At 44.6% G+C, this 13913-nt stretch overlaps 1 protein-coding gene across 1 annotated transcript in view; it reads right to left on the reverse strand.

Moving 5' to 3' along the window:
* Positions 1–1137: 1137 nt before the first annotated feature.
* Positions 1138–13913, reverse strand: part of LOC115106464 (unconventional myosin-Id-like) — a 117159-nt gene continuing 104383 nt past the window's right edge. Inside the window, exon 22 of the mRNA XM_029629231.2 lies at positions 1138–4256. Within this exon, the coding sequence (XP_029485091.1) occupies positions 4100–4256 (157 nt within the window). The 3' untranslated portion in view covers positions 1138–4099. The remainder of the gene's footprint in view (positions 4257–13913) is intronic.

Raw genomic sequence — 13913 nt, forward strand, 5'->3', positions numbered from 1 at the left:
TTTCAAGTTTCTTGGTGTCCACATCACCAACAAACTATCATAGTCCAAACACACCAACACAGTCGTGAAGAGGGCACGGCAACACCTATTCCCTCTCAGGAGACTGAAAAGATTTGGCAATCGGTCCCCAGATCCTCAAAAAGTTCTACAGCTTCACCATCGAGAGCATCCTGCCTGACTGGTTGCATCACCGCCTGGTATGGCAACTGCTCGGCATCTGACCACAAGGCGCTACAGAGGGTAGTACGTATGGCCCAGTACATCACTGAGGCCAAGCTTCCTGCCATCCAGGACATCTATACCAGGCGGTGTCAGAGGAAGGCCCTAAACATTTTCAAAGACTCCAGCCACCCAATTTCTAAACTGTTCTCTCTGCTATCGCACAGCAAGCGGTACCAGAGCACCAAGTCTAGCTCCTTAACAGCGCCTATCTTCCAAGCCATAAGACTGCCGAACAGTTAATCAAATGACTATTTGAATTGACCCTACTTATTATCTATGCATAGTTACGTTACCCCTAATGTACAGATGACCTCGACTAACCCGTACCCCCACACATTGACTCGGTACCTGTTCCCCCTGTATATTATAACATTATTGTTATTTTACCGTGTAACTTTTTTGAACTTCAGTTTATTTAGCAAATATTTTCTTACTCTGCATGGTTGGTTAAGGGCTTGTAAGTAAGCATTTCACGGTAAGGTCTGTTGTATTTGGCGCATGTGACAAATTTGATTTGATTTAGTGATCGTCCATCGGAAGGCTGATGATGTGTCTGTTGAGGACAGGGAGAGGGAAGTGGTGATGCTGTCGACCTGACCTGTGACCTGACTGCAGAGGCTTTGACTGTCGCGACGTCATCTAGGGAAACAGCTGCTAGGTTAGTAGGCGGTTTAGCGTGGTTTGGCTCCCCCCAAAAATCACACAGACAACACAACAGCTGGGAGAAGGAAAAAAAACCCTCACAGACTAGCCTATATACCAGCAGACCTTGATGAACCATGTCTTTTCCTGGTTGAAGAGAGATAAAAGGGGTGTCATCATCACATCTCCCCATTCACAAATTTGCACACACACGCACAAGACTAGGTGAGTAATATCAAATGCTGTATGCCAACAAAAGATGAAGTCATTGAGCAAACTTGAGCAAATACATTTATTAATCAAATGATTGATCAAATAACCATCATTGTGGCTCTTGCATATAACATAAAACAGTGACGTTCCCTTCAGATTTGGTCCAAACACTTTTTCTTTCATCATCAATATTGATATATTACATAAATATGCCAAATATAAAATTAGGCACGTACATTTTCTGATCAAACTATCTATATATTCATCTAGATATTTGGTGTATTGAATACATTGAAGGAAATGAGAAGATACAACAATGTTATCAATCTTCCCCAATTTAACATTTCCGGATATCTTTGCAGTACAATTTAAACCATTTTAACCATGAAAAGTTGGGAATACGGGACACATTGTAATCAAAAGGGTTAGCAACAGAACAAACCCAATGAAATAGCATAGACTGGGATCCCTTCCTGAAGGAACGTTAGTGATATCCGGCTAGGAAAAAAAATAACAATGGAAGGGATTGTAGGTAAAGCTTTGGATCAGACAAGTCAAAACCCAACACAAACCAATGAGGGACAAGGATGCAGCAGACACAACACCTTCTAGAGTCACAGATCACAAACTGTAAGGTACAGCTGATAGAACATTTGAGTGTAAGAGACTAAATGGCTATGGACTCAACCAAAAAAATCTGGAAAACGTGATGGAAAAAGTAACCTATTTTCACTTTGATGACTTTTTCCCATTTGCACTGGATGTACGGTAGAGGACTCAGGATATGAATAGTCTCCATGCTGCACCCCAAAGAGTGTCAGTGAACCATTAGAATCCTCTACTCAACTGAAGAACCACGTGTTGTTCCCGTCTTATTTATGTAGTAGTGGGGAAATTGGGCATCTCATCTAGCTCAGTGTCTTCATTGATGCACTTTCCCTCTCTCTTTCTCTTTCGTCTCCTCCTTCCTTTCCCTCTCTCCTCAGGGTACGGGGGGGGGGTCAGAGTAAACTCCTCCTCGGCTCTGCAGTGGCACAGTCTACCCACCCGGGCATAGTGCCAAGACGTGATGGAGTGAGGGGAAAGAGAGAGAGCGATAGAGAATAAGAGGGGAGGAGAGGAGGCAGCCAGGCTGGGCTTTTGTTCTCAGACAAAAGTATCCTTCCCTAAAAGACAGGCATGTCGGTAGACAGGAGATAGAGAAACCTATTTCGGTGGGATGTGACACACAGTCACAGACAGAGCATTGTAATGAGTAGTGGAATAGAGAAGCCCTGTCGAAAAACATATTGTATAACTGGAGAATATGGGGGGATAGCTATAGTTGGCCTTCTCATAATAACCAAGTCTTACAGGCAGCCCTGAGGACTAGCCACATATTAAAAACCTGCCGTTAGAGATACTACTGTGACGTCCCTGATAATAGCCACAACACAATACATAGCCTACAACTTTCCCCCCAATACAGGGACATTTTCTGGTCTGAAGTGGCTTATTAACCAACAGAACAAGGTCATCATAAGCCATAGCTGCAAGGTAAAGGAATATTTGATCAGTTGAGAGGGACGCTAACTAACTAATTACAATACCGATTTTTACGGACGATATTCAAAGCAATTAGCGCTCGGCAGCAATTCTGAAAGTGATTGGAGAAAACTTTTTTCACTCCGAAAAGAATGCCAAGTGACAGAGCGATATCTGCAGCAGTGCTTTGACACTGAAACTAGAACTACTGGAAGTAGGCCAAGGATCTTGGGAAATAGCGGTGTTCATAATATCCCTCCACTGCCACCTCAGTCTAAGTCAATACCCACTGGGCACAGATGGCAATTCAACGTCTATTCCAATTGGTCCATTCCAATTCAACGTCTATTCCAATTGGTCCATTCCAATTCAACGTCTATTCCGAGTGGGTTCAAAGTCATTTCCTTGGAATGACATGGTAACAACGTTGATTTAGCCAGTGCGTGCCCAGTGGGCAGGCCTAGTCAGTCACACAAGAACACAATACTACTGATTTACTGCGCGGGTACAGTGTCGGCATCCTTTCTCTCGTCTATGGAAAACGTACAGCATCTGGCTGTGTCGTCTATGGAAAACGTACAGCATCTGGTTGTGGTCATATAGCATAGACATGCTGAAATGTTGACATAATGGATTAAGTAATTTACGGTGCATCAATAAATCATTATCTAGAACTATTGTCATGAAATGTACACAATCTGGCGGGGGCAAGTCCACTAATAAGCACATTTTGCGTAATACTATAAGCATGTAGAGTACTATTAATGTACATACAGTACACAGAGAGAACAGATAACAGGTTTTAAATTGAGATTTTAATGCTCCCCTCAGAGCACGTCGTGACGTTCGGGTTCAAGATATGCTCAACACATCCCACTTCACACCCTGTGACTAACCGACTAAACACTTCTCATCTGTGCCTCTGACACGGGTTCTGTCCCTGAAATACATGGGACAACATTCTCTCCCGTTTCCAATGTGTATATGTAGGACTGTCTGTGAGTCTCTAGTCCAAAACAAAAGGGTAGTGTTAAAAAAATAAAAAATAAACTTCCATCAAATCTCCACTTTAGATCAAAATAAATAACGAAATCTGATTCTAATCGAAATAAACCAAAGCTAGCGTAATATAAAACGATTAATGCCCCAACTAAACATATGAACTTGATATTGAAAAGTGAGGGGGAAAAAATCTACTCTTTGATGAATTATTGTTGTGCATGTGTGAGAGTCTGTCAAACAAATGTCGTTTTTTTTGCATGTGTTAAACATCTTACATGTCCTATTGAATTTTTTTGTTGTTGCGTAAAATAAATACCCATTCAAAAAAGGTACACATTTGGCATGTCTGTCATTCTGAGAGCTCAAATCCTCCCCTGCATCATTTCCATACTATCTAGTTCACAAATCAGCTCTATACCTAACATATATATGGTTCCTGTAGTCTTCATTTGACACTTGTCATCGTTACAGACCGAGTGGCCCCCGAGGGGCCCTTTTAGTTTCCAGGAACTGCCAGAATGTAACCGGAGCGGCTCTTAGTGAAGTCTGGCTGTGATTGGTTGATTTTGGGCTCCACAATGATGGTGCACTTCCTGCCGTTCATACTGCACTGGATGGGACTGGCGATATTCACTTGCAGCTTCCTCTTCTCACTGCAGAGAGAGGGAGAGAGAGAGAGAGGGAGAGAGCGAGAGAGAGAGAAAGAGAGACTTGTTAAGCATGTGTTGAACATGCATAGCTTACAGCTGTTACATCAATATCAACAGAGAGAGAGAGTATGGGTGTATGATGTTTGGTGTGTGTTTCTCGTTCAAAAGGCTAAAGGCCTTTTTACACCAAAAACACTGACATGGTTCACTACAATTGAATGTGCATCCTTCAGCATTGTCAATATTCCTCGTCATAATATGGACATGACAGCGAACTGGATGCCAACGGGCATAGATATAGACTATAGAGCAAGGCTCAGCATACCTGTTCCCGGAGAGCTACCATCCTGTCGGTTTTCGCACCAACCCTAATCTAGTGCACCTGATTGTAATAATTAGCGGGTTGACCAGCTGAATCAGGTTAGTTACAACTGGGGTTGGAGCAAAAACCTGCACGAGGGTAGCTCTCCAGGAACAGGGATGGAGAGGCCTGCTATAGACCATGTTAGACTGGTAATGTAGATTGACAATAGCGAGCCCACGTTAGGCTAGCCTATACCCCAGGAATGATCCCTGTGCCTGTACTGTAGGTACGGCTCACCAGCCAATTGGATTTTAGCGCTTGCCATCTAGTGAAGGGGTTTCTGGCTGAATGGCCATTGCACTATTCCCTCTTTGAGAGGATCAATGAGGCAAATCAAAGATTTGTTGAGGGGGAAAAAAGCATTTGTGAGGGAGTCAGGGTGTCTGGGCAAACAGATGGAGTGTTTTAAAGTGTGTGTTTAAGAGCTGTAACTAGTGCTACAGTGAACGACAGCACCTGGGAAGAGAGGGAGAGAAATGCTTGTCTACGTAATCCAACTCTCATCCTGACACCATTCCACCATAACGACGGTCGCTCGCATCGTTTGTCAACAAAACATAATTCATGATAATACACTTGGTGACTCGTGGAAACGGCCGGAGCCAAAACATCCACTCAACCAGCGGTGCTAAGTCTACAGAAATTAATCAGCGCGACCTCGACACCCATTAGTTACGCAACAATGCTTAACAAACAAAAATAAATCACCTCAAACTACCCACGTCAGACTTCTGCATTTTACATACAGCACTGTAGACTAGCAATGAGGGCTGCATCTGTCATGGCCGCCCATGCCAGGGCCAGCCAATAGGACAACAGCTCAGATGAATGCCCGGGCCTGTCTCTGGTGCTTTCACCACCTCTCTTTCTCTCTGTCCGTCCGTCTCTGTCCGTCCGTCCGTCTGTCTCTGTCCGTCCGTCTCTGTCCGTCCGTCTCTGTCCGTCCGTCTCTGTCCGTCCGTCTCTGTCCGTCCGTCTCTGTCCGTCCGTCTCTGTCCGTCCGTCTCCGTCCGTCCGTCTCTGTCCGTCCGTCCGTCCGTCTCCGTCCGTCCGTCTCGGTCCGTCCGTCTCCGTCCGTCTCTGTCCGTCCGTCCGTCCGTCTCTGTCCGTCCGTCTCCGTCCGTCTCCGTCCGTCCGTCCGTCTCCGTCCCTCCGTCTCCGTCCGTCTCCGTCCGTCCGTCTCCGTCCGTCCGTCTCCGTCCGTCCGTCTCCGTCCGTCTCTGTCCGTCTGTTTTTCACAATTACTGACATTTAACCCTAGTAAAGAATTCCCTGTCTTAGGTCAGTTAGGATCACCACTTTATTTTTAAGAATGTGAAATGTCACAATAATAGTAGAGAGAATGATTTATTTCAGCTTCACAATCCCAGTGGGTCAGAAGTTTACATACACTCAATTAGTATTTGGTAGCATTGCCTTTAAATTGTTTAACTTGGGTCAAACATTTCGGGTAGCCTTCCACAAGCTTCCCACAATAAGTTGGGTGAATTTTGGCCCATTCCTCCTGACAGAGCTGGTGTAACTGAGTCAGGTTTGTAGGCCTCCTTGCTCGCACACGCTTTGTCAGTTCTGCCCACAAATGTTCTATAGGATTGTGGTAAGGGATATGTGGTGGCCAGTCCAATACCTTGAATTTGTTGTCCTTAAGCCATTTTGCCACAACTTTGGAAGTATGCTTGGGGTTATTGTCCATTTGGAAGACCCATTTGCGACCAAGCTTTAACTTCCTGAGTGATGTCTTGAGATGTTGCTTCAATATACCCACATATGAAGCCATCTATTTTGTGAAGTGCACCAGTCCCTCCTGCAGCAAAGCACCCCCACAACATGATGCTGCCACCCCGGTGCTTCACGGTTGGGATGGTGTTCTTCGGCTTGCAAGCCTCCCCCTTTTCCCTCCAAACATAACGATGGTCAGCATGGCCAAACAGTTCTATTTTTGTTTTATCAGACCAGAGGACATTTCTCCAAAAAGTACGATCTTTGTCCCCATGTACAGTTGCAAACCGTAATCTGTCTTTTTTATGGCGGTTTTGGAGCAGTAGCTTCTTCCTTGCTGAGCAGCATTTCAGGTTATGCCGATATAGGATTCGGTTTACTGTGGATATAGAAACTTTTGTACCCGTTTCCTCCAGCATCTTCACAAGGTCTTTTGCTGTTGTTCTGGGATTGATTTGCGTGGTCCCATGGTGTTTATACTTGCGCACTATTGTTTGTACAGATGAACGTGGTACCTTCAGGTGTTTGGAAATTGCTCCCAAGGATGAACCAGACTTGTGGAGGTCTACAATTTTTTTTCTGAGGTCTTGGCTGATTTCTTTTGATTTTACCATGATGTCAAGCAAAGAGCCACTGAGTTTGACGGTAGGCCTCGAAATACATCCACAGGTACACCTCCAATTGACTCAACTTATGTCAATTAGCCTATCAGAAGCTTCTAAAGCCATAACATAATTTTCTGGAATTTTCCAAGATGTTTAACCTCTTCAGTCGACCCTCTACTTTTTTGAACATTTTGTTAAAAATCGCGCAACATTTCAGCGCCCTGCTACTCATGCCAGGAATATAGTACGTTCATATGGTTAGAATGTGTGGATAGGAAACCCTCGGACGTTTTTAAAACTGGTTAAATCACGACTGTGGCTATTACATAACGTGCGTTACATCGGAAAGCGCAGGAAAACCTGATCACAGAAAATGGAAATAAATATCCTTGCGCCACTTCCAGCAATTGTTAACAGTGAGCCGAATTAGATAAGACCGAGCATTCAACTCCCACAGCATCCCCATGTTGTCTAGAGTCTTGTGAATTGAATCATCTTTGATTCTTGGTTGAACCGAAACAGGGGCACCGCTTACCTCCGGTCTCCGCCCAGATCATTCCGGAAGAGCTCTCTCCTGAAATTTTTTCCAAGACGACAGCTAATGATATTTACATCGCCTACGGATGATTTTTATCACTTATTAACGTTTACTAATACCTAAAGTAGCATTACAAACGTATTTCGAAGTGTTTTGTGAAAGTTTATCGTCTACTTTTTGAATTTTAAAAATGACGTTACGTTGTGAAATCGCTGTTTTTTTCGTTTATCACACAGTCTACATATAACGATATCTTGGCTTTATATGGCCCGATTTAATCGAAATAAAGACCCAATAGTGTTTATGGGACATCTAGGAGTGCCAACAAAGAAGATGGTGAAAGGTAATGACTGTTTTCTATTTTATTGTGCGGTTTGTGTAACGCCGAAATGCTAATTATTTTGTTTACGTCCCCTGCTGTGCTTTTCTGTTGTAGTGTATTGGTGCATGCTATCAGATAATAGCTTCTCATGCTGTCGCCGAAAAGCATTTTAAAAATCGGACTTGTTGCCTGGATTCACAACGAGTGTAGCTTTAATTTGATACCCTGCATGTGTATTTTAATGAACTTTTGAGTTTTAACTAATACTATTAGCATTTAGCGTAGCGCATTTGCATTTCCAGAGCTCTAGTTGGGACGCAAGCGTCCCAAGTAGAGGCAAGAGGTTAAAGGCACAGTCAACTTAGCAACTTGGTTGAAATCGGAAGTTTACATACACTTAGGTTGGAGTCATTAAAACTCGTTTTTCAACCACTCCACAAATTCCTTGTCAACAAACTATAGTTTTGGCAAGTTGGTTAGGACATCTACTTAGTGCATGACAAGTAATTTTTCCAACAATTGTTTACAGACAGATCATTTCACTTAGAATTCACTGTATCACAATTCCAGTGGGTCAGAAGTTTACATACACTAATTTGACTGTGCCTTTAAACAGCTTGTATAATTCCAGAAAATTATGTCATAGCTTTAGAAGCTTCTGAAGCTTCTATTTGGTTTGGTCAGGGTGTGATTTGGGGTGGGCATTCAATGTTTTGTGATCTACGATTTTGTATTTCTATGTTTTGGCTGGGTATGGTTCTCAATCAGGGACAGCTGTCTATCATTGTCTCTGATTGGGAACCATACTTAGGTAGCCCTTTTTTCCTCCTTTCTTTGTGGGATGTTGACTTTGTTTAGGGCACATAGGCTTTGAGCTTCACGGTTTGTTTTTGGTAGTGTTTATTGTTTTGTTCGGCGTCATTTAGATTAATAAAAGAAAATGTACGCTCACCACGCTGCACCTTGGTCCTCTTCGGAGAGGAGGACAGCTACCTTCCATCCTCCTCTGGCTAAATTGACTTCAATACAAAACCTAGGAGGCACAGTAATTAAGACAACTTCCAGAGGACGTCCTCCAACCTATCAGAGCTCTTGCAGCATGAACTGACATGTTGTCCACCCAAATAAAGGATCAGAGAATTAATCTAGTTCTTAAATCATAAGCTACAGCTAGCTAAAACTGCACGCATAAAATAGGGTAGTTGACTCAAAGAGACAGAAAGACAATAGTTGAACAGTTTCAAATTAATTTCTTCAAAAACAAAAGAGAAGCAGCGTAAAGAGAGAGATAGCTATATTTAATATTTTTTTCACTTTAATTTACTTCGCTAGTTAATGCAGCTAGCTAATTTAGCCTACTCAAATACCCGGCTCATACCGAGAGGATTGCTATTTATGTTGGATAGCCTTAGCCAGCTAGCTAACACTGGAACTCTTCCAAGTCAAGGTAAGCTGTCGGTTGTATTAATCTATTGCAATCGGGGCCCGCTGGTGTAACTGCTAAACTGCTTGCTGTACACTGTACTGCGTGATTTGCCTAATAGAAACATTTGTTTTCAACTGTTGGACTAATGATTACACCCTAAATCAGCTAGATGCAGGCAAGAGTGTGCAAGGCAGTATTGAATGTGCCACTGTTTTGATTCTCCAATTTGTCTTTTGAAATGTGCACCGTTATAAACCTTCATTCATAGGCTTGGTTGTAGAAACCTCATGATGGATATAGGGAAAATTTGAGTATCATGTAATAGCCTAAACCTATGGATTTTACATTGAGCTGGGTGAATGGGATATGAATGAGAGTCATCCAATATGCTGTAATAGAAATAAAGCCATGCTCATAAAAAAAAGAAACATCCTCCCTAATCTTAAACAGCACCGACCGCCACTGACACACACAGACGTTGCATAGAATATGTGTATTGGGACATCTTTATATGTGGTTAATACTAAGAAACGCTTAAGAAATGTAATATCCATTGTAAAATCCCTGTGATTCTGGTAGACGAAAAGCAAATCAGTCGACTGTTGATGTCACATCAATCCAATACTAAGTGACCAGTCTTAGTCGAGTTATCTCCCCAGGGGGACACTCAGACACCACTGCCTCTCCTCTCCTACTAGAAAAAAACATGATTTCCTACTCTCTTCCCCAGTAACTGTCTCTTCTCTGACTTATGAATCCTCTACCTCAGCCTCTCTGAGGATAAAGTGGAAGAAAAGGAAGAGAAGTAGGGAATCTTCTTAGAGGTTGGGGACCGACAGGGCAACCTATCTGCATCCACGCAACACCGCTGACTCATCCTTTTAGGAGTGTTTTTGTCTCGGAGCCAAGCTCTCCTGTCTCCTGCAAAATATATGAGAACTTCCCATGCTTAAGAGATACAGGTAAAGTCACTCAGCAAAGCCGCTGTGGCTTGCAGAAGACTCTGGGCTCAGGATTAGGTTAAATACTGAGCAAAAATCTAAATGCAACAATATTTATGATTTTACTGAGTTATAGTTCATATAAGGAAATCAGTCAATTGAAATAAATTCATTAGGCCCTAATCTATGGCGTTCACATGACTGGGCAGGGGCGCAGCCATGGTTGGGCCTGTGCATAGACCCACCCACTTGGGAGACTGGTCCACCCACTGGGGAGCCTGGCCCAGCCAATCAGAATTAGTTTTTCCCCACAAAAGGGCTTTAGCTGTCCAGGTGGCTGGTCTCAGACGATCCCGCAGGTGAAGAAGCCGGATGTGGAGGTCCTAGGCTGGCGTGGTTACACGTGGTCTGCGGTTGTGAAGCTGGTTTGACGTACTGTCAAATTCTCTAAAACGACGTTGGAGACGGCTTTATGGTAGAGAAAAGAACATTCAATTCTCTGCGAACAGCTCTGGTGGACATTCCTGCGGTCAGCATGCCAATTGCACGCTCCCTCAACTTGAGACATCTGTGGCATTGTGTTGTGTGACAAAACTGCACATTTTATAGTGGCCTTTTATTGTCCCCAGCGCAAGGTGCACCTGTGTAATTATCATGCTGTTTAATCAGCTTCTTGATATGCCACACCTGTCAGGTGGATGGATTATCTTGGCAAAGGAGAAATGCTCACTAACAGGGATGTAAACAGATTTGTACACACAATTTGAACGTTTTAGAGAAATAAGCTTTTTGTGCGTATGGAACATTTCTAGGATCTTTCATTTCAGCTCATGAAACATGGGACAAACACTTCACATGTTGTGTTTATATTTTTGTTCAGCGTAAAATAATTGATATGTGTAGGTTATATTTAGACCATTTAAAATCTTCTCTGAGAGACTTTAAAGTCCCTTTCAATGTGCTATGCTGGGAAATACCTATCAAGCTAACTAACAACAGAGGACTTGTTGTAGTGTGACGCAAATATGTGCAGATTACTGCAAATCTGGACAGTGCATGTGAATAGACTGTCTGTGGCAGAGACAAAGACAGACCAGATGCTCAACAAGAGTGCAGGTTCTATGCCAAGAGCAGCACGCCTGCCCCGAGGGAGGGGCTCCATAGGGTGCTGTTGATGTGGATCGGAGATGGAGAGAAACCCCCACTGTTCGCCTGTCAGATCGAATTTCCCTGCTTTCCTTAACATCAGTTCTAAAATAAAACCTGCCCGCCTCCTCTGATGAATACTGAGATTGTGTGTGTGTGTGTGTGTGTGTGTGTGTGTGTGTCTTTACTGACATTTTCAACCTCTCCCTGACCGAGTCTGTAATACCTACATGTTTCAAGCAGACCACCATAGTCGCTGTGCCCAAGGAAGCGAAGGTAACCTGCCTAAATGATTACTGCCCCGTGGCACTCACATCGGTAGCCATGAAGTGCTTCGAAAGGCTGGTCATGGCTCACTCACATCAACAGCATCCTCCCGGATACCCTAGACCCACTCCAATTCGCATACCGCCCCAACAGATCCACAGATGACGCAAACTCAATCGCACTCCACACCGCCCTTTCTCACCTGGACAACAGAAACACCTATGTGAGAATGCTGTTCATCGACTACAGCTCAGTGTTCAACACCATAGTGCCCACCAAGTTCATCACTAAGCTAAGGACTCTGGGACTAAACACCTCCCTCTGACACTGGATCCTGGACTTCCTGACAGGCCGCCCCCAGGTGGTAAGAGTAGGCAACAATACATCTGCCACGCTGACCCTCAACACTGGGGCCCCTCAGGGGTGTGTACTTAGTCCCCTTCTGTATTCCCTGTTCACCCACGACTGCGTGGCAAAACACGACACCAACACCGTCATTAAGTTTGCTGACGACACAACAGTGGTTATCGATCACCGACAACAATGAGACGGCCTATAGGGAGGAGGTCAGAGAACTGGCAGTGTGGTGGCAGGACAACAACCTCTCCCTCAATGTGAGCGAGACAAAGGAAGTGATCGTGGACAACAGTAAAAGGCGGGCCGAACAGGCCCTCATTAACATCAACGGGGCTGTAGTGGAGAGGGTCGAGAGTTTTAAGTTCCTTGGTGTCAACATTACCAACAAACTATCATGATCCAAACACACCAAGACAATCGTGAAGAGGGCACGACAAAACCTTTTCCCCATCAGGAGACTGAAAAGATTTGGCATGGGCCCCCAAATCCTCACAAGGTTCTACAGCTGCACCATCGAGAGCATCCTGTCCGGTTGTATCACCGCCTGGTATGGCAACTGCTCGGCATCTGACCGTAAGACGCTATTGATGGTAGTTCTTGAACTGCACTGTTCATGGGTGGCTGAACCACTGAAGGACCATCAGGGAAATCAATATATTGATGAGGATGAGTCAAGCGCAGGGAAAGAAAAGCAAGAAGAGTGTCTTCAATGAGTTTCTTCATTACAGATGGAGCGACCGCTCCCTTTTAAAAGAGACTCAGGCTCTCACTTTGTCATCCCAGCCAAAATCAATAGATCAACGAAGACGCCATTCCTTCCAGCTTATCGATGCTTCACGGGTCCGAGTGACATGGGGGAAGGGGACGAGGTTGCGTTTGGAACCGGGATAATAGAGTTGACAGGCCCAAGCTGGAGGTGACAGGGGGAAAAGACGAATGGGGAGAAGCGAGGGATGAGAAGGATGAGAATGATCAGGAAAAAGAGTGGAGGGTAAAGGTCAAGCGGGGGCTACATCTCGGTATACTGTACAAGGATCGAGAGGCTTGCAGCAAGATGGTAGAGTACGTGGGTGTCTCTGTGTGAGCGTAGGTGGAAAGGCTAGAGGTATGGAAGGGAGGCCAGGGACCTTTCACCCCAGTCAGGGGAGGGGATGTCTGGGGCCACAACACCACTCTATGAGCATGGTAGAGGCCTGTTGACCTGCACCTCACTGCGTCTTTTACTGGTTGGTTGGTTGGCTGGCAGGCAGGCAGGCAGACAGCACTGCAGTGGTGCAGGGACCCACACAGAGGGAAACTAGGTCAGATCCCATCTCTCTCAGACACACACACACTCAGTCTACACCCCTCCCCTTCAATCACTCCACCAACCAAGTGACCCCCCAGGCTGATATTAAATATAAAACAGAGCAGGACTCTCTACTGTCCAGCAAAAACAGTGTGTGTGTGTGTGTGTGGTGGCTGTAGCCACATGTAAGTGTGTTATGATGACACGCGCACACGCACACACACACACACCCATCCATTTATGCAGGAGGTAGCAAAAACACCATTTTACCGTATGCTTTTGTAAGGCAAATGAGTGTTTATACGGATGTCTATCATTGGTGCTCTGCACAGTTTTACATGACAGGAATACTATCCAATCCATCACCTGGATAATGTATAAGGATGGAGACAGATCCATTCATGGCTAAAGAAAAATACTCTCTCTCCCTCTAGCCCCTGTTTCTCCCTCTCCCCCTCTCTTTGTCCTTCCTACAGCTTCTGTTTACCTGTCTGACACTGTTTTTCTGCCTCTCCATCCTTTTCCTCTCTCCTTCTCTGTCACTCCCTCCACCCCCCCCTCCCGCCCTCTCTCCCTCTCCAGAGGAGATGAGTTAGTTCTCAGCCAGCAGGGTTATTATTGGACTAAATACCAGACAAACATGGATCGGCTGGTCGCTATGGCAACTGCATCTGCAACACGGCACAG

The sequence above is a fragment of the Oncorhynchus nerka genome, linkage group LG23 (assembly GCF_034236695.1).
Source record: "Oncorhynchus nerka isolate Pitt River linkage group LG23, Oner_Uvic_2.0, whole genome shotgun sequence".
In the NCBI taxonomy this organism is placed as follows: domain Eukaryota; kingdom Metazoa; phylum Chordata; class Actinopteri; order Salmoniformes; family Salmonidae; genus Oncorhynchus; species Oncorhynchus nerka.